We start from the raw sequence: 21,668 nt of genomic DNA, 5'->3' as shown, positions 1-21,668 counted from the left end.
AGCGGGACAGACGGACGAACGAACGAACGGACGCACAGACCAGAAAACATAATACCCATATAAAAATACCGTTTTATCAACAACACCAGTACGTATGCTTTTTTTCATTCCAAATCATGAAATTTTGGAAATTACCCTCACCTTTTTGTCTTGGTCCTCTACGATTTAAACATTAAATAAAAATCAACCTCCGTTTTAATAAGATATGATTTGTTCAATTAAAAAAAAATAGTACCGAATACTAGATATGCTCTTAAATAAGTCCCCTTTTAACCCCTTTTGGAAACCTTTTCAAAAGTATAACACCTTTTAAAATATTTTTCAGACATTACTCCTTAGAATTATACCAAAAAATTGCGGTACCCTGGGGTGTAACACAGAACTAAAATTTTACCCTACCAGCTGATGGACTAATAAGCTTTAAAATGGCTCATGTCACACCCTCTATCCTGATCTTTCAGGATAGAGATTTTTTTATACCACGTACTGCAAAAATAAAAATAAATTTGGTTGTATATTGATATCTCGTTGTCGTCGGCCGAAGACAGATGATTTCCGGATAATAACTTTAGAATGGAAATCAATCAAATTTTTAACACAAGGTGCATACCATTAAAGGAAGGTTGGGATTGATTTTGGAGGTTTCGGTCCAAACAGTTTAGGAATTAAGGGCCTAAAGAGGCCAAAATTAAACTTTGTTTGATTTCATCAAAAATTGAATTATTGGGTTTCTTTAAATTTGATATGCCAAATCTAACCGTGTATTTAGATTCTTAATTTTTGGTCCTGTTTTCAAATTGGTCTACATTAAGGTCCAAAGAGTCCAAAATTAAACTTAGTAGTTTGATTTACACAAAAATGGAATTCTTGGGGTTCTTTGATATGCTGAATCTGAACATGTACTTAGATTTTTATTATGGGCCCAGTTTTCAAGTTGGTCCAAATCGGGGTCCAAAATTAAACTTTGTTTGATTTCAACAAAAAATGAATATATGGGGTTCTTTGATATGCTGAATCTAACCATGTATTTAGATTTTTTTATATTTGGGCCATGTTATCAAATTGTCATGATTGTTCCACATTGAGGTCTAAAGGGTCCAAAATTGAAATTATTTGATTTCATCAAAAATTGAATTCTTGGGTTCTTTGATATGCTGAACCTAACCATGTATTTAGATTTCGGATATTGGACCATAAAAGGTAAATGTCCAAGTTAAAAATTTTCAATTTCTTGGACCACATTCATTCTGTGTCAGAAACCTTTTTTTATCAAACCTCGCCCTGTGAAGCATTTTATTTGGTTAGATAACACCCTAAGTAAGTAACAATCAAGGGCCCTTGATGGGCAGCATAGCATGTACACATAGAACAATACATCATGATTTGTAACAGAAAAACATTTTTACATAATAAAATGAAACATTAAAAAAGTTCAGATAGGTGTTATTATCTTCATTCTATAAAAATCAAATACATTTAGTTCCAGGCAGGATGAGAACCATAAAATCATTACAATTATCATTGTTATTACATACATTAATTAACATTTCGTCTAACATCTAGACATGTAATAATATAGCTCCCTAAATATTTAAGTACAGACAAATTTTCATTAGTAAATAACCAAACAAATTTTGCCTCATTTGAAAGATGTATAAAATTAGGACAAATACAGTTTATCTTTTTGAAAAATATCTCCCTATCATTTTTGTATGCTGGACAACTAGTTATAAAATGTTGTTCATCTTCAACCAGATTTAGAGTACATTTCTTACAAAGCCTTTGATTTCTTTCTATATATAATATTTTATACCTGTCTCTTTCTATTTTGAGATCATGTGCACTGATTCTAATTTTACATAGGCACTGGCTACGGTTACATGGAAATGTAACAATAATAAAAATATTATTGTTACATTGGAGACTAATTGCCGGAATGCAAAGTTGGGTGAGGAACCGATTAATTACAAATGTAACAATAATTACTGAGGCTACGGTTACATTACGTTATTGTTACATGAAAAACAGCAATGTACGCTAGATTGATTAAACTTAAATCTTCTATAGTTGTATTGCTTCATTCTTTCATATGTACTAAACAATATTTGTAATTTAATACTGATAAATAATAAAATATTATTATTCAACAAATGGTGTACAACTTGAATAGTTTTACTACGTATTAACGGTTTTGATGTTCTTAAAGATACTACTCAAGATTAGGAGTGTGACTGTCAAAGGCGAAAAATATAGTTCAATGGTTTCACTTTTTTAAAGTATTTAACTGCACACCTACTCTTATTACTGCCATTATACTTTGGACCAATTTTGTTTATGGTGAAAAAAAAATAAAACTTTGGATGCGTTTTAAACGAAACTGAAACAATATCAAGACATACATTTCATACAGCGTTATAACTTGACGCAAATTGATAATCAAAAGCAAGGTTTGCTAACTGTTACTTAAATACTAAGAAATTATGTATGTACGTATACACGTATCCGTGGAGGACGTAATTTCGTTCATCAAAAATGTGTCGGACTTTAAAAACAACTTACTGGATTTGTAGAAATTGTCATTGTAAATAAATTGTATGTTATAAATGTATGTAATAAATGTCCTCAACTTTTATTATTTCGTACATATATATTACTAGTCCCATCGTACATTGCTTTTTTTCATGTAACAATAACGCAATGTAACCGTAGCCTCAATAATTATTGTTACATTCGTAATTAAACAGGTCCTTACCCAACCATGCATTCCGGCATTTAGTCTCCAATGTAACAATAATATTTTTATTATTGTTACATTTCCATGTAACCGTAGCCAGTGCCTTTTACATATGGCACTTCTCAATTGAAAATTGTTTAAGGATAAATACATTTCTTTCGAAAAACAAGTTTTAAGTTTGAAATAAGTATCTAATTTACTACTCTGTGTATCTGTTCTTTTTGTGTTCCAAAATTTTATAAAACTATTACAAAGTTTTTGCTTAACTGACTTGATAAAAAAGTTGAGCTTCACTTCCAAATTATGAATATTCATCTTTTTAAAAATGAAATGTATGGATGAATACCATCATTCAATATTATTATTAAACATGTTTTTGTTACACATATAGGTATCATACAGTAAACCATCTTTCATATTCTTTATTCTTTTAACACTAAGTTAATATAAGTTGAAATATAAAAAAGTATTTTCAACTAAAATATAAAAAGCAAAAATAAAAAGGGGGGTCCACTCCACAAACGCCTATGGTTTTATATATATTTTTTAAATCCGTTGTTATGATTACAAGATAACCTGTGGTGCTCAAGATAGTGGAGGGATATAATAAAAAAGAAAAGAAGAAAAAAAAAAGAAAAAAATCCGTTTGGATGTCCTCCTCATTAGCAGGAGGAAGATACAGAAAAGAAGAAGAAGGTTCCCTGTTGACACTGACGTATTTTCTGTACAGAATACTAATCATAAAACCAGTAGACAACCTTGTTCTAAATTTCGATTTGTTGTGCAAGACAATTTCGTCATAGTTCTTTATTTAGTTTATATGGCCCAATTTTACCTATTTAAAAGCAAATCAACAAACTTTATCACCAGTTGAGTGGAGGGCGTCTCTGGTGAGCCTTCGTTTATATAGAATAATTAGGAACAGTTCAATAATTTGAAAGTTTTAGTTCCAGACTATAACTTCGTCTTTGATTTAACAGTGAAAGTGTTTCCTACGAACTACTGCAGTCAGGTTTGCTTTCAGTCACATAACAAGACAAAACTGTTTTCTGTTGTTCGTCTTCTTGTTGAGTCTAAAGATTTAAAGGTGTCTGAGAAGACAGCTAAACTTTCAAACAGTAGTTCTCATAGTATGCAAAAGTCCTCTAAAGTTATTTGTCAGTTTTACAAAAAGTCTAGAGGTTGCAAGTTTGGGACTAGTTGTAGATTTTTGCACAGTTTTTCACCAGATATTACTCAAGGAAATCACAACAATGATGGAAATCTAAGCAGTGAAATTGTAGATTCGTCTCCAACTTTAAGTTCTACCATTTCTCAAGATTTTATCCAACCAACAGAACAAAATGAATCAGTAAAGAAGGAGGTAACTCTTAATCAGAAAGACCACACTGTCAAACCATTAAAGGTCTGTCACTATTTCTATCAATATGGAAATTGTAAATTTGGAACAAAGTGCAGGTTTGAACACCCAGATGGAGGTCAACAGGTTAAACCAGTGCCTCGTGTGCAGGTGGAAGAGGGCAGAACCAAACCACACGGTGCTGCTGCATCTAACGGAAAACAAGAGAGATCTAAATCTAATGCTCCAGATGTGAAACCAAAAAGAAGGAGAAAACCTATCTGCCAATACTACAAAGCTGGTAGTTGTAAGAAAGGAGAAGATTGCAGATACAGACATGTAGACAAGGAAGATGCTATTTTGAAGGACATAGTCAAACAAAACACTAAAACAAGCACAGCTTCTATACCAGAAAACGTTCCAGATGTTGACAATAATTCAAAAAGCTCAGAGAAAATCATATTGAAGCCAGCCGATTCCATTCCAGCTGGAAATGTTATTAGAGAATTGATAAGAGAATCTGCTTCTGATGAGGAAGTCGATCAGCTTAGATGTATTGAATTACAACAATTGAAGAAAAGGTTCCCGAAAGAAAAATTGACAGTTTTGCCAAAGGTTGATGACAAAGATGTATTTCAGCTTAGTTTTTCATCCAGTGATCCTGATTGGGTAAGGCTATTTATAAAAGATGGGTTTATGGTTAAATTGGGATGGGTTGTCTGTTGTACAATGTAAATGTAAGACAACAACAACAACAAAACTACTGCAATTTAAATCGATTCAAATAAACTGTTTAAAAAATGCATATATTTGAAATTTAAAAAAAAAATTATATGTTTGATTATGATACATTTACATATATGCATGTACATGATGTATGTACATTGTAACAGTTTCTGTACATTAAACAACCAAATTTTTTTTAAAAAATCAGAGTTTTCAAATGCTTATTAAAATGTTAATGTGGCATGCAATTTTAGTAGCGGGACAAAATATATATTATCTTATCTGTTTTATGTCTGCCTATCTTATCTGTTTTATATATATTTACATTCTCTTATCTGTTTTCAGCCCTATGATGTAAAATTGTTTGAACTGGAGATTGCATTTCCTGTGAAATACCCATTAAAGGTAAATTAGGCTAACATTATATTTTTATATACATGTACATGTACATGTTTATTGTATTTATTTGCGTTAGCTTATTGCCTAGGATTTAATCTTTATGCCTAATTTTACTTATTGCCGCTAACATATATACATTGAAGACCTGTTGGTGACCCTCTGCTGTTGTTTTTTATTTGGTCGGGTTGTTGTCTCTTTGACACATTCCCCATTTCCATTCTCAATTTTATTTTTTACAGAGTTTGTTTTTAGTGCCGTGTGGAGGCAGTAGAGTGCCTCCCCGTGCTTCAGGTTTATGCTCTTATAATATACTAGATTATGGAGTGTGTGTCCGAGCGAGAACTGCTCTAGTTCATTACTTTAGGAATATTTATCAAAAAGCAGTATTTCAATATTCAGCCCCATTCTACTCTTTAGTCAGCCATCAGTCCTACCCTGATATACCCTATCTTTTTCGGGTAATTAATACTGATAACGTTTGACATTTTTAGCCGAACAAATTTATCCATTTTATATAACGCCAGTCTTTGCTCCTTTATTATATAATTCACCAACAAAACAATTATGAAGCTTAGAAATGGAAAATTACTAAATACTAAACTTGTTCAAAGGGTATCTACACGTCTCAATCTTCAAAATCGGTTATCTAAAAATACTACCATCGCTAACATTTTTAACAATAAAAATCGTGGTTACCCTTCTATCGATAAGTGTCATGCCAAAAAATGACTTACATGTCCCCGTCTTTCCACCAACAATACGGTAAGGCCCATGTTTAATGGTCGCACATTTTCTTCAAATTTTGAAACTGATATAACTTGAAAAACAAACAGTATTATTTATTTACTCACATGAAACAAACCGGGGTGTGGTATTCAATACGTAGGAGAAACTGGACGATATTTATCTAAACGCACTCAAGAACATCTGTATCGTTTTAAAAGACCCAATAAATTCAAAAGTATCATTTACCAACACCTTAAGAAGCACAACCATCCTTTTAGTGCGGGAATTTCTCGCTACATTGAAGACCTGTTGGTGACACTCTGCTGTTGTTTTTTATTTGGTCGGGTTGTTGTCTCTTTGACACATTCCCCATTTCCATTCTCAATTTTATGTATATGTGCATGATTTGTACATGAACATGTGCAGTAAGTTCAAAAGAATACATGAAATATATATCAGTGTAAAGATCCTTAGTGAGAATTATCTTATATCATTCACACTTTAAACTTCTATGATACATAAATACCCTTGTAAACGTGGACAGAAGAAAATTGATTGACAATAAGTAGAAAGATTTTCATTCGGTAATATAATGATGTGTTTAGATAAACAAATATGTTAATGTATCTTTCCATAAAAAAAACCCAAGCATTTGTTTTGTTTTTTCAATATTCATTGAATAGTATACATGGTATAGTCTTCTATCTGTATAAGTAATAATTGTGATTTATGCATTAAACATATGTTAAAGTAATAGTAGATCTGTTAAATATAAAGTTTATACCATGAGTATATATACATCACTGATCTTTTTAGATGATGGAAATTTGTTTGCCACAAGAACAGAATTTACCTGAAACTGTAAGAAGGTAAGTGTTCTTCAAAGTAATACTTATAATGATAGTTCAGACTTACTCACTACATAATAAAGTACAAAAAATTACTTAGTAAATTAAGTGGCATGGTATCAATACTTCCCACTGAACAAGCAAGATTCAAATTTATATTGCATGATTTAAAGGTATCATATAAATGATTCCTGTACAATTAATACACTGAAATTCATGTAGCACTGGTGAGTCAATGGAGTTAAAAAATAGAAACATTTATAAGAAGTTCAAACAGTATGCATGGTGTATGAGAAGCATAGATACAGGATCTATATTTCCATTTAGAGGGATTTTAACTGAATCAATATTGTGTTCTGTATGCATTGCTTGCTTAAATACATATGACTGAAACAAAAAGACTGAAAATCTAATTGGGGTTAACTGGTACATTTACTAATTTAAAACTATTAACAATGCTTAATGATACATGGCAACATATGCAAGTTTTGAATATTTTTTATCAAGCACTAATCATGATAGAATGATAATCATGTTTATGTCCTTTAGATATGTGGAGGTGTCAATTCAGGAATGGATTGAAGAGAAAGATAAGCAGAATATCAAGAGAGGAGTTATTAATATGGTGTTTAGACCATTCTTAAAATGGTTTGATCGTAGTTTGGAGGATATGGTTACAGAAGGTTTGAAACAGGTATAAAATACAATAAATTACATTAAATTATGTGTAAACATGTTGAGAAGAAAATCTGTGGTGACAAAATTTATGCATGTTCATACGCAGGTCATATAAAGGTCTTGACACAAAAAGTTAGTTTTGGGGTAAACATCAGTGTGACACCCATCCAGCATTGTCCAGTGGCGGATCTAGAAATTTTCATAAGTGGGGGCCCACTGGCTGCATAAGAGGGGGGCCGCTCTTGTCAAGCTTCAGTGACCCCCCTAAATCTGCCTCTGCCATCCTTAAATAACATTCTGTTTAAATTTATCATTAAGAGGTTAACATGGCTAACAAGTGACATTCATTGATAAATAAGCTTCAAAATTTATATTGATGTTTTTGTTTGTTGTGAAAGCCTGCAAAAAAAAAGTAATGTAAAGAAATTCCTCATCCTTTACTGTTTGTTTGTCAAGTGAACTAATAAGCCTTGTTTATCATTAGATTTTAGTGGTAATATTCTTAAATAGAGTTTGATATATTCATTCCTTCATTTTATTTGCTCTATTCTGTACTGTCTATGAAAAATGTAAACAGAAATATATCAAATCAAGGCTACGGTCTTTTGTATTTTAAGTTTAAATTTTTTAACACAATTTGCTCACTTTTAGTTTATAACAAACTTTGTGAAGTCCACACACTTCTGCCCTTGATATAATACAGGTTTTCTTAATTTTCATTGAATTATCTTTTCGTCATCTAGTATCAAAGAGAAATTATGGCAAAAGCTGCAGGAATGGAGTTCATTCCAGCTAGTCAGCTCAAAAAAGAAGCTGTTAGTTCCTCAGCAGATGACAGCAGTGATGAAACAGGAAGTGACACAGAGGAGAGAGAATTTACTGTTTATAAAAAGGAAGATGTAGAAGAAATTTACACAGGACCTACTGAAACCTTCAGCAGTGGTGATGAATATGAATATGCAGAAGGTAGATCTTAAAACAAAATATACTTAACAGCCGTGCTTATTTAGTTCTACTTGAATGATTTAAAATTAGTAAGAATTCTTTTTAAAGAAAAAAGTTTTATGTTCAACTTACAAAAATGATTGTTGTTTATGACTTTCAACATAAAAATTTCGACAGAACTATAAGAACGATTATGTTTCACTTTCAAAAGCTATTTTCTATCCTTTCGATGTTATATTTCAACTTAACAAAGTTGTACTCCGTATCAAAACTATTTTTAACCCTCTTAATTATTTTATAGAACCGAACAGTAAGAAAGACTTAGATGTTACAGAAACTGAAGTGAGAGGTACAGAAGTCAGACTAAGAAATCTTCAATTGAGGGATTCTGCATCCACCTTGGTATTCTTACAGATAAAGATTATCATACAGTGTACCAGATGTCACAATCGTCTGGATGTGAAGACTCCTCCAAACCAGGTCAATGCTGTTCCCTGTCAGAAATGTAACCAGTCACAGTTGGTTAACTTTCGACCATCCATGGCTCATCAATACTCCTCTGTCATTGGTTATTTAGATGTAGAAGGATGTACTGCTTTTGATCTGGTAATGCAAGATTGTCAGTTCAAATTAGGATGCATGAGATGTTCAAAGGAAACAACAGTTCAGGTAAACATATTCATCAATCATGGACTTTTGACGAGGTCAATATGTCATATATGGACCTGTTAAGAATATATTGACAAAGGAAAAATCTGAGATTCAATATAATCTCAACAGGTCCATATAAAACCTATTGACTTTATAAGTGAAAGTCCTTAATGTATATATTAAATATGTAAATAAATTGCAAGTTTGAAAATGGTGTTTACTTGATGTTACTATTTTTGGAAATGATATTGACTCAATGCTACTATTTTTGGGATGCATCATGTTCACAAGTACATTTGTACTTCACATCTTGGTCATCTGAATATTATTTTAAACTAACAGAAGAAAATTGAATATTAAAATAACATTTTTCTATACACTCTTTATAAACAGAAATTAAAATGCTTTTTATATAATTTATATTCCACAAACATTCAATATTTAGGTAAAATCAGGTAGTCTGTGATATTTAAAATAAAAAAAGAAAAGAAATATTAACAGAAGAAAGTTAATGGTGTAAGTCATAAAACATTTGATATTGCTGAGCTCCCTGAAATTTTCTTTTACTCCCTGACAGTTTTATTTTACTTAAATGCATATTTATTACAGGGTTTGCCTCCAGAACAACTGAAGGATGTATCATGTTATACTTGCTATCAAAAGATGAAAGTAGCAGCTGATTCAGTCAGGTTTACTGAACTCCAACCATCTTTTCTTAACCAAGGTGAGTGCTCATTAAGACACTAAATTCTCTAAGTTTATTGTCCTCAGCATTTCTTGCAGCTGGGGAAATGGCAATGGTCTCTATCTGTTTGAAACACATCAATACTATGTGGCAAATTGACAGAAAACTTTTAAAAACTCGGATGAATTATTTTTTCTCATACTTTTGACCAGTTTGAAATTTTTTACCAGAGTTATGGAACTTTGACCATTTGTTGTAACAATAACAACTTGTGAGTTCAACTTGGCTAAGACTTAGACTATTTGATAGTAAACTTTCATATTTTGTAGGCCTAGGGTTGTTTGTCATTGTGGGTAGTTGACCTTATTTTGTTAACTTTGTAAATGTATTGATTCGGTTCATTTAATCCAGTTCTAGAAACCAACTAAGAGACAATAATATCCCATTAAAATAGACATTTCGATAGAATGCATTTGTACAATATTTTACAGATTTTTTTAAACACATAGATTTTTTATCTGTTTTGAATTTCAGATGGTGCAGTGAATATTCCTGTAATGAGAATAAAAAAGATTCCAAAAGATCCCAGAATCATTCTTGGCAACCAACTTCCGGATAATGGAATTTGTAGACATTACAAAAAGAGTTTTAGATGGTTTAGGTAAGATTTACTCAGTTATTTACTAGGAAAAGTAGGCCAATGCAAAGTTAAGGCTAGTGTAAAAATAGATGATACTTTAATAGAGTGTAACAAGAATTATCAAAATTGTTTGACAGTAAAAATGACCCCATCAGCCCTTGACTATCGAAACCATATATTGTCAAAGTAAAAAACACAATAAAAACCCTATCTTTAGCAGGTTTTCTTTTTTTTTTCAATTAAGAATAGATACTATGAAAAAAACTTTAATTGGAGCGTTTAGATTTATGTTGCTTATGAGGAAGTCAATCCAACGCTGTAACACTGTAACACGTTTGAATCCACCAATGTTTTAACCACATAACCTGTGAAAATTGTTACCTTATGAATTACAGAATAATATATGTAGGGTTTGCTATTCACTCCTTATTATGCTGTGCAAATTATGAAACTTTTTCAAGATTTTTTACCTAAATTGAAACAATTTATGAGTCATCCTATATTCTGTTAATTCTGAAATTATTGCATGCATTTATTATAAGATTACAACTTGACAGACCAAAATGTAAGAATAATTATTGCGATTTCTGGAAAATCTGCATACAAATATAAGTGTCAGATTTCACAAATCAAGTTTTTATTGCATTACACAACCAGTCACCTTATTTGCAATTATAAAAACTTGGCAATTATTTCTGAATTTACAGTTGTAATAAATATACATTGTATTCAAGAGCTTTTACCATTATTTACATATCAATTTTCTTTATTTCCCTTCCTAATTATCATATGAATATTTTGTAAAGTTTGAATCTACAATGAAAGAAAACTCACAATAAATATGCCTGTGTATATTTAACAATGTTTAATGCCCATGATGGGATACTTTGGCACATGGCTAGCTTGATTGATCTAATAAGTAAACTGTGTACTTTACAGATTTCCATGTTGTGGGAAATGTTACCCATGTGACGTTTGTCATGACGACGCTGAAGATCATCTAATGACTATAGCTAACAGAATGATATGCGGCCATTGCTGTAAAGAACAGGTAATGAACAAAAACTTTGTGGGAATATTATAATTTTTAACGATCTATTGAAAAATAACAGTTTTTAATTAGACCTTTTTCAACCTTACTTGAGATTCAGATATTTTACAGTACAATGCATTAAATGTATATTTTGTTTAAATGTTAGCTGTCACTTGTTTTCACTACAGTTATTTTGATAGTGAAAATGAAGAAATATTATATCAAAGGCAGATTTAGAGGGGGGAACAGGGTTGATTATATGGGGAATCAATGAAGCAAGTCGTGAGAGGGCCCCCTTTTAGGCAGTTAGTGGAATTTTTATAAAGATAAACATTTCTGGATCTGCCACTGTATGTCAAGGTATCAAAACCTTTTTAAAGGTTTGAAGGTTGTTACATCAATTAGAAATTTATACAATTTGCTATTTCCTTCTTACTACCATAAGTGTCATGAGTGTGTTTTAATTTAAAATATATTTAAAAATTCCAGCCTTTTGCATTGGAAAAACCATGTAATGCCTGCCATCAATTGATGACAAAAAGTCGCTCAGCATTCTGGGAAGGGGGTAAAGGTTGCAGAGACAAAACTAAAATGAACAGGTTAGTATTAAACAAATTAATAATTATTACAATTGGTTTACTGTTAATTCATTTATTTACTTTCATGGATTGAGGAAATCTTACATATTCTTGTATATTTAAATTCGTGGTTATGACTAAGTCTGCATACATTTCTTTAGAAAAAATATATTTTGCTGAACATTTTTATTTGTTGTTCCCCTGTACCAAAGAAATCCATGAAAATTGGTACTCAACAAATGTAACTGAAACCACAGTACTCCTGTCTTAAATAGCAATTAAGGCAGTAGAACAAAGCATGATTCATTTATGAAAAACAATCCTCATACATCTATTTTCAAATACTAACAATGTTTGATTTGTTAGCATAACAACTCCACAAAAAATGATTCATTTTGACAATAAATTCACATCATTATCTTCATAATTTTGATGCTGGTTGGGATTCTAAAAAATATTTAAATTAAGAATTCTATGATTAAATTGTTATTTGAACTTTCTATAGCAATTGTAATTGTGTGTTAATTTTGCTTTAATCTATCTTTTTTTAGAGATGATGCAAGAAAATATGCCAACACAAATAAGACTATCTCAAGGAAAGCTCAAGAAAAAGCAAAACCAACTAAAAAGAAGGACAGCAAATAATGTTTTTATGTTGTTGTGAACAGTTTTGCTTACAGTTTATAGTATTATATTCCATAGTGTGTTTTATATTATACAATTGTATCAAAATGTTCTGCACAGATTTGACATTCAATTATGTAGAGGCTTTAATTTATACCATTAATTTGTTTTATTTTATCATAATCATGAATCTTTATAAATGAAAAGTAATATGCAGAAAAAATTATAATAATTAGTTATGGATACTACAATTTGCTAAATAGTTTTCGAGTGTTCTTTTATATAAGTGTCTATATAAATTTTTAAATAAAATAATATTTTCAGTATCTTTTAGGTAAAAGTACCTGATATAAAAAAATAACCTTCCCTTTATTAGTAATTTTATAGAATTAAAAGTATGATACAAGCCTTTAAATTGTTAAATTGTCGTAGTTTTAATAAAAAAAAAACACAGGACTGGTAATTTCTGTAGATATATCAGACACTAACATCTGGAAAACATTTACTAAATATTTTTAAAGAGTTGGCTTTTTTGTCTACTTTTGAATCGAAAATTATTTAGATATAATGAAAATTAATTGTAACTTGAATTTCTGTAGTTATACTTATGTATAGCTAGAATTGAGGAAAAATTAAACATTTTTCTTCTTTACAGAGGTCAAGTTTGAATAAAAAATTTATGTTTAGAGTAATACAATTTTACTTCAATCCAATTAATGATATTTCTTAAGATAATGCATTTTTTTCCTCCTTGTTTTTTCCCCTAAATTGGATCTTTAATTTTAAGTCACTGGTGTCAATTCTATTTTAAGATTAAACTTTTTCATGGTAGAACTTCAGTTTTGTTGTAAAGTAAAAGGTTGATGTCAAAACTTTTTGAAATGCCAATTTTCTGCCTTGATTTATAAGTATTTTTATTTTGATACATATATGTTATTGTATATATGCACAAATAGGTTTTATGTAATAAAACTATTGGAATGATGTTTTTTTTGTTGCACATAAAACAAATTATTGTTGATACAGCTAAAGAGATGTGGTCAGGTTAAAAAATGCATATTCTTCTCTGTTGATGATGCTGAAGTTTTAGAAGCTAAGAAATTGTATTTATTCCACATCCTTGTCATAACTTATCCTTGAAATCACATTGAAAATCTTGGTGACAAAGTCAATGCCTAAACATTCCTTGTATAATCTTTCACACTCATATGTGCTCTTCATTTTCTACAGTGACTGGTTTATCTTTCAGATCTTTATTTTCCATTGATGACAAACCAAACAATGTAAAATTTACTTGTTTATAGTCCATTACAAAAAGCAACCTTAAAGCAGAGGATAAAAATTTAAACATTTGAAGGTCACTGGACTATTCAGCAATGAGCTGACTTCCCCTCTGTACATTAAGCTTTTAACTACTCTGCTCCATAATACAGATTTCAAAAACAAGTTACATAATAAGTTACATTCATAATATACAAGTATGTATGAATAAAATATACTCCTCATAGATACCAGGAACGACTTTTTTTTTTGCACCAGACACACGTTTTATCTACATTCCCTCTAATCCTCCAACTTGAACTTATTATTTTTTTACTCAAACCTCAGAAGTCACTGCAAAAACAGGCATATCCACTGACCTAGGAAAAACAGAAACATTCATAAACTCAAATAATTCTGGAAGGTTTAAGTTTTTATAGGAGCGCAAAAATTTGTTGGCGTCATATAATGCTATCATGTCGTTGTCAGCGTCTGAAGACACATTTAGTTTCTGGACAATAACTTTAGTTGAAGTGAATGGATCTCTTAAAATTTTTACCAGAAGGTTCAATACCACTAAAGGAAGGTTGTGAGTGATTTTGAGGGTTATGGTCCCAACAGTTTATGAATTACGGGCAAAAAAGGGACCCAAATAAGCATATTTGTAGTTTGCAGACAATAACTTATGTTAAAGTGTATGAATCTCTCTGAAATTATACCACAAGTATCCATACCACGAGCTGATGATAAGGATTGACTTTTGGAGGGTTATGGCTCAAAACATTTAGGAATTAGGGGGAAAGAACTAGGATTTTCTATTAATGGACAAGTAAGACAATTTAAAAACAGTGTAAGGGAGGTATCCCAAATACATTTAGAATACAATATTGTGTATGTTCAGATGTACCTCCCTTAGGCTACTTATGTATAAGGAAAAATGTCAGGTTTGGACTATTTGCAAATAAAAAAGGGGGTTCAATAGGCAACAGCATAGTGTATTGCACAAAAGCCTCCAAAAATGGAGGGTAATCTTTGGGGTTGTTTTTATATGACGGCAAAAAAAAAATTATGTTGTATAATGGTATGTCGTCTGCTTCGTCCGAAGAGGCATTTAGTTTCCAGACAAAGATTAGATTTAGTGAATGGATCTCTATAAATTTTTCACCAAAAGGTTTATTACCACTAAAGGAAGGTTGAGATTGACATTGGGTGTTATGGTCCCAATAGTTTAGGAATAAGGGGCCAATATAAGCATTTTTGTAGTTTTCAAACAATAACTTGTGTTTAAGTGTATGCATCTCTCTGAAATTATACCACAAGTTTCCATACCATTTAGGGATGGTTAGTAATGACTTTTGGGGGTTACTGCTCAAAACGTTTTGGAATTAGGGGCAAAAAAGGGGAATAAGGGGCAAAAAAAAGGGGGAAACTAGGTTTTTCTGGTCAATGGACAATTAAGACAATTTAAAAGCAGTGTAAGGGAGGGAACTCAAAAACAGTTACCATACAATGTTTGGTATGTTCGGATTTACCTCCCTTACACTACTTGTAAATAATGTATAAAGAAACGTCAGGTTTTGGATATTGCAAAAAAAGGGGGGGGGGTAGAAGTTTTCAATTTTTTTTTCCAAATTTCTCAAATTCCAAATTTTTGAAAAGTTTGAAGAAGAAATCTGAAATTTTTAATTGCACCATATTGCATAATAGATTTGTAAGATCTTGACATTTGTTTTGTGTCAGAAACTCATATAATGTCAAAAGAATGTCAAAAAAATCAAAATTCAAATCATATACTAGTAACCAATTCTAAGTTCTTTTACTTCAGTCAGTGTCAGAAACCTAATATGTGTCAACTATCTATTTAATTACAATCCAAATTCAGACCTGTTTCAAGTGCGAATATTGTGTCCATTTTTGCCCCAACTGTTCAGTGTTGGACCTCTGCGGCCGTATCCAGCTGCGCTCAGCGAAGAAATCTATTATTCTCCTAGTTATTGAATTGACTACATTTACGTGTGTTCCTTCTAGAAAAATATGTAGAGGTTTATCAATGAATATCAAAAGGTCTTAAACCCCTAGGTATAATACCAGTATAATACACACACAGGTACAAGTAAACCAATATTGTAGATAGTACTGCATCGAAGAATGCAAGCACCTTGTACCTAACCTGCTACTGTAGAAACCATGCCCCTTACACTCAAGCAGTTATGCCTGAGATAAGATTCCTTACAACAATGTCATGAACAGTACAGGGAGATACATCACCAAAAAAAGTTGTACATTTTTGCAATCAAAAAGACTACAGTTTCAGGATCATCTTTAGTGTACCATATTTATAGGAAGGTGGTATTGTGACAAACAAGGTTGAGGTCAATCCGAACACTAGTAGTATCGATTCACAATAATAAGAATTGGAAATGGGAACCAGGAACAAAGCCTTTGCAATGTAACGGTCCAATCATGATCATAAAAGATGTATATGGTTAAGGGTTGTGATTTTGAATAGGTTGTGCTATATTTGACAATATACAGTTTCTGTGGGGAAGGCCACAGCGTCCAGGGTTGATTCATATGGTGCAGTGGAAATTTGTTTTGTAAGCTACGAACGGATATAGTATAGGCGGAACTTAGCACTTGGCAAGATCTATACCTACTTAAGATATCAGAATGTACATGAAACAAGACAAATATTGTCATAGCAATTAAGAATATATATATCGATATATACAGTTTAGGAGTGGGATCTTACTGGCAGTCAAAATACTATACACAATTAATGATAAAGGGACGGCAAGACATGCTTTCGAGGAATAAATAGAAGCCATACGAGTCATGGCAATAAGGATTTAGGCAATGGTGATCTGAGCTGATGGGTTCCGATATATTTAATAATTTATCATATATTCAGTGACTGGGCATAGCCCTGAGTTACTACCCCTACAATGCACCAGAAAAATATTGCCATGACAAAACAATGTATATGGTTTAGGTGGCTATACTTATATGTCGGTATTTTGGAATTCAGTTGTTTTACTTGAGGTCGAATGTCAAGGTCATCTGCTGCGGACAAGACACCTCTTCTTGTCGCAATGCACGCAAATACCAACAAACTAAAGCCTACGGCAAATGATAGAAAGTAATAACCCGGACAAATAGATGTTCCAAAATAGTAATTAATTAACCCTTTATTAGAAGGTCAAGGTCGCTTGATGGTCAAGATTATATGTGACATATCGTTTTATGGTTATACACCTCAATATCAAAACTTACGAGTTCATATTAAATGGTAAAAATAAAATGTTGGCACGAAAAAGTTAGAGAACAAGAACCAGAAAAAGAAATAGATACTAAAACATTATGCTCCATCTCCGATTTACTTATTTAGTACGTAATTTATTTATCAGTAAAACGCCAAGAATTGTTCTAGATGATTCTTGTCATATGTTGTAACAGTTAGTACATCCAACATTTAAAGGAGTTGTAATCTGAACCCGGTTGAAATAACAGTCTATCAAAAATTCTTACCGTGAATCCGAAGGATTAGAAATTTTATTATCGTTTTCAAGTTTTCATGAATAAACACAAGTACCGGCCACGTCCACTCTATTTGTGTTAGATGTATATCTATTTGTATACATCTGATGAGTTACGACTTTTAAACTCATTTTTATACGACCGCAAAAATTTTAATTTTTTGGTCGTATATTGCTATCACGTTGGCGTCGTCGTCGTCGTCGTCCGAATACTTTTAGTTTCGCACTCTAACTTTAGTAAAAGTGAATAGAAATCAATGAAATTTTAACACAAGGTTTATGACCACAAAAGGAAGGTTGGGATTGATTTTTGGAGTTGAGGTCACAACAGTTTATGAATTAGGGGCCAAAAAGGGGCCCAAATAAGCATTATTTTTGCGTCGTCGTCGTCGTCGTCCGAATACTTTTAGTTTCGCACCATAACTTTAGTATAAGTAAATAGAAATCTATGAAATTTAAACACAAGGTTTATGACCATAAAAGGAAGGTTGGGTTTGATTTTGGGAGTTTTGGTCCTAACAGTTTAGGAATAAGGGGCCCAAGAGTCCAAAATTGAACTTTGTGTGATTTCATCAAAAATTGAATAATTGGGGTTCTTTGATATGCCGAATCTAACTATGTATGCAGATTCTTAATTTTTGGTCCCGTTTTGGTCCCGTTTTCAAATTGGTCTACATTAAGGTCCAAAGGGTCCAAAATTAAACTTAGTTTGATTTTAACAAAAATTGAATCCTTGGGGTTCTTTGATATGCTGAATTTAAAAATGTACTTAGATTTTTAATTATTGGCCTAGTTTTCAAGTTGGTCCAAATGGGGTTCCAAAATTAAACTTTGTTTGATTTCATCAAAAATTGAATAAATGGGTTTTTTGATATGCCAAATCTAACTGTGTATGTAGATTCTTAATTTTTGGTTCAGTTTTCAAATTGGTCTACATTAAGGTCCAAAGGGTCCAAAATTAAACTAAGTTTGATTGTAACAAAAATTAAATTCTTGGGCTTATTTGATATGCTTTATCTAAATATGTACTTTGATTTTTGATTATGGGCCCAGTTTTCAAGTTGGTCCAAATCAGGATTCCATATCAAGTATTGTGCAATAGCAAGAAATTTTCAATTGCACAGTATTGCACAATAGCAAGAAATATCTAATTGCACAATATTGTGCAATGGCAATTAATTTTCAATTGGAGTTATCTTTCTTTGTATAGAATAGTAGTTGATAATATATGTTGGAAATTTGCCAGACATGACTATGATGTCATTTTCTATTTTTATTTGCCAATAACTTTATGTAAATAACTTCATTGGAAATTTGCCAATATAAAATGTTGCTGATGAAGCTTTTTTTCCTTATCTTATCTAAAATGTTTTTAGATAATGTATGTTGGACATTTGCCAGACATGACTATGATGTCATTTTCTATTTTTATTTGCCAATAACTTTATGTAAATAACTTCATTGGAAATTTGCCAATATAAAATGTTGCTGATGAAGTTTTTTTTATTGTTTTATACAATAAACAATGTATATTCACTTTTACTACCAACCAATCATTACCATTCAGTAATAACAAGCACTTTATTTTACATTTTAATATTTTATGATGTATTTAAAAGAGTAGTTATTGTTGCAAACTCCATTAGAAATTTGAATTGATATCAGGTTTGGAAAAAGGGAAACGGGGATGTGAAAAAAGGGGGGGGTTAAATTTTTCTCATTTCAGATTTCATCAATAAAAAGAAAATTTCTTCAAACATTTTTTTGAGAGGATTAATATTCAACAGCATAGTGAATTGCTCAAAGGCAAAAAAAAACTTTTAAGTTCATTAGACCACATTCATTCTGTGTCAGAAACCTATGCTGTGTCAACTATTTAATTTTAGATTTAAAAAGTTTGAAGAAGAAATCTTTAATTAATTTGTAAAATCTTGACATTTGTTTTGTGTAAAAAAAAACACCATGTAATGTCAAAAATTTGATCACAATCCAAATTCAGAGCTGTATCACGCTTGAATGTTTTGTCCATACTTGCCCCCAACTGTTCAGGGTTCGACCTATGCGATCGTATAAAGCTGCGCCCTGCGGAGCACCTGGTTATAGTTAGTTCTTATGCTGTACTGTTACACCACTGTCCCAGGTTGAGGGGGGGGGGGGGGGTTGCACCAACAAACTAGTTTAATCCCACCACATTTTGTGTGTATATGCCTGTCCCAAGTCATGCACCTGTAATTCAGTGGTTGTCGATTTTTGCTGTGTTATATATTTGTTTTTCGTATATTTTTTGCACATTGATTAGGCCGTTAGTTTTCTCGTTTGCATTGTTTTACATTTTTTCATTTTGGGGCTTTTTATAGCCGACTATGCGGTTTGGGATTTGCTCGTTGTTGACGGCCGTACGCCGGTGATCTGTAGTTGTGGATTTCTGTGTTATTGGTCTCTTGTCAAGAGTTCTATCATTGGCAATCATACCACATCTTCTTTTTATATGTATGTTAATAGAGAGTTCATATAAAGATGTTTTGGTGTCTTCGCAAAACGACACAAAATAATAACTATATCGGGTTTTGAATAGGATTTACTAAACGGAGATCCTCATATTACCTTTGATAAAAGACAAAAGTGTGTCTATACAATAAGGTGTAAATTGCCTGGTGTACAACTTTTACAGAGACTATCAAGAATCTACAATAAAGTCTTAAATTGACAAAAGAAAGGAAAGAAAAATGTGTCTGAGGACACGGTTGGTCCCGCTCAAGCTTTCTTATAATATGTCAAAATACTTTTGGGATGGACAGTGCGACAAACGATAAGACAAGAATACAAAAGGAATGAGGTCAAGGTTAACACTTAAAGCTTCTTTGGACAAGCGGCGGAGGCATAAAAAAAAGTAAAAAAACAAAACAAATAAAAACCATTAAAGTATCACAAAAGACCACCATTGACGAGATTGCTTGCTTCGGACTGACACATGAATACATCAGGGTTAAAATATCAAAATAAGAAGAAAGATGAGGTAGAATTGGCAAACCGAGACAACTCTCCAGAAGAGACCAAAATACCATAGAGGTTTATAACTATAGGTAACCGTATGGTCTTCGACAATAAGCAAAAACCATATCGCATAGTCAGCTATAACATGTATAATTCAAATGACAAATGTAAAACAATTTAAACCAAAAAACTAAGATTTATGTACAAACAATGAACGAAAAATAAAGATATACAGAAACTACTATGTGCACTGCAATAGGGGTCCTTACTTGGGACAGACACAAACATGTAGAATGTTGCGGGGTTAAACTAATTTGTTAGCGCCAAACTCTCCCCCATAACCTTGGGCAGTAACATTAAAAACATTATACATCTATCCTGATTTATAAAATCTCAATATAATATACTAGTAGATACCCTGATTTTTGTTCATGACGAGTTTCATCCTAATTAATATAATATGCAAAAGAGCCGTCAAAGCCTAATGTATATCTCATTAGTCGACAGATATATAAAAAATGCTCTCAATTTGTAAAAGGATAAAAAGGCAGTGATGGGTCAACCTTAAATTGTACCGACCGTGCAAGGGCTGTATAGACAGTCAAGGTCGTTAAAAACTTAATTCCATTTGTTGTACCTTAAATTGCATCATTAGGACAATATCATCTTACTCCGACATAGATAAGACAGATTTGGCTGTACTCGGTATTTGTATCAACAATGAATATCACGCATTCAAGTTTTTTTTCTTCAATTTCATCAATATTTTATATAGAGTCAATCTAATTAAGATATTGATCTCTGATTTCGTTATACTACATATCAGAGATCAATATTTTAATTAGATTGATAAAGAGTGGAACACCGAAAGTAAAAGAATTCCGAAAAGATAATATATGCAGCATCAAGAAACAAGACAAGTTTTACTTGAGAGTCTATTTGTTATATTTCCAAAATTGAGAATATTCACCTTAGAGAATTTAGTCATTTGGATTATTTCAAATTACGACAAAATTAAGATATATATGCACATACCTGGACATTTAAGTATTAAAACGTGACACTGCATGAAGACAAAAAAAGAATGGGAAAACAATCTACCAAAATAATGCCTAACTGCAGGTTTTAGTGACACTATATATAGGGTGGTGTTATCTTTCGTTCACCCACTTTCTTATCTCTAATAAATTGTTTATTGTGTGCATGTTTAATGAATTATATAAATCTATATATGTATAGATATCCGCATCTTCGCTAACCAATGGTTACGAT

At 31.7% G+C, this 21,668-nt stretch overlaps 1 protein-coding gene across 1 annotated transcript; it reads left to right on the top strand.

Moving 5' to 3' along the window:
- Positions 1–3,503: 3,503 nt before the first annotated feature.
- Positions 3,504–12,647, top strand: LOC143071396 (uncharacterized). The gene is made up of 11 exons (XM_076245657.1): positions 3,504–4,742; positions 5,145–5,204; positions 6,741–6,793; positions 7,322–7,466; positions 8,194–8,416; positions 8,697–9,064; positions 9,656–9,770; positions 10,266–10,392; positions 11,311–11,422; positions 11,894–12,003; positions 12,534–12,647. Exons 1-11 carry the CDS (start codon positions 3,867–3,869, stop codon positions 12,625–12,627), a joined length of 2,283 nt encoding a protein of 760 aa, XP_076101772.1. The 5' UTR covers positions 3,504–3,866; the 3' UTR covers positions 12,628–12,647.
- Positions 12,648–21,668: the final 9,021 nt, after the last annotated feature.

Source organism: Mytilus galloprovincialis, chromosome 4 (genome assembly GCF_965363235.1).
Source record: "Mytilus galloprovincialis chromosome 4, xbMytGall1.hap1.1, whole genome shotgun sequence".
Classification (NCBI taxonomy): domain Eukaryota; kingdom Metazoa; phylum Mollusca; class Bivalvia; order Mytilida; family Mytilidae; genus Mytilus; species Mytilus galloprovincialis.
This window is presented reverse-complemented; position numbering and strand designations above follow the sequence as displayed.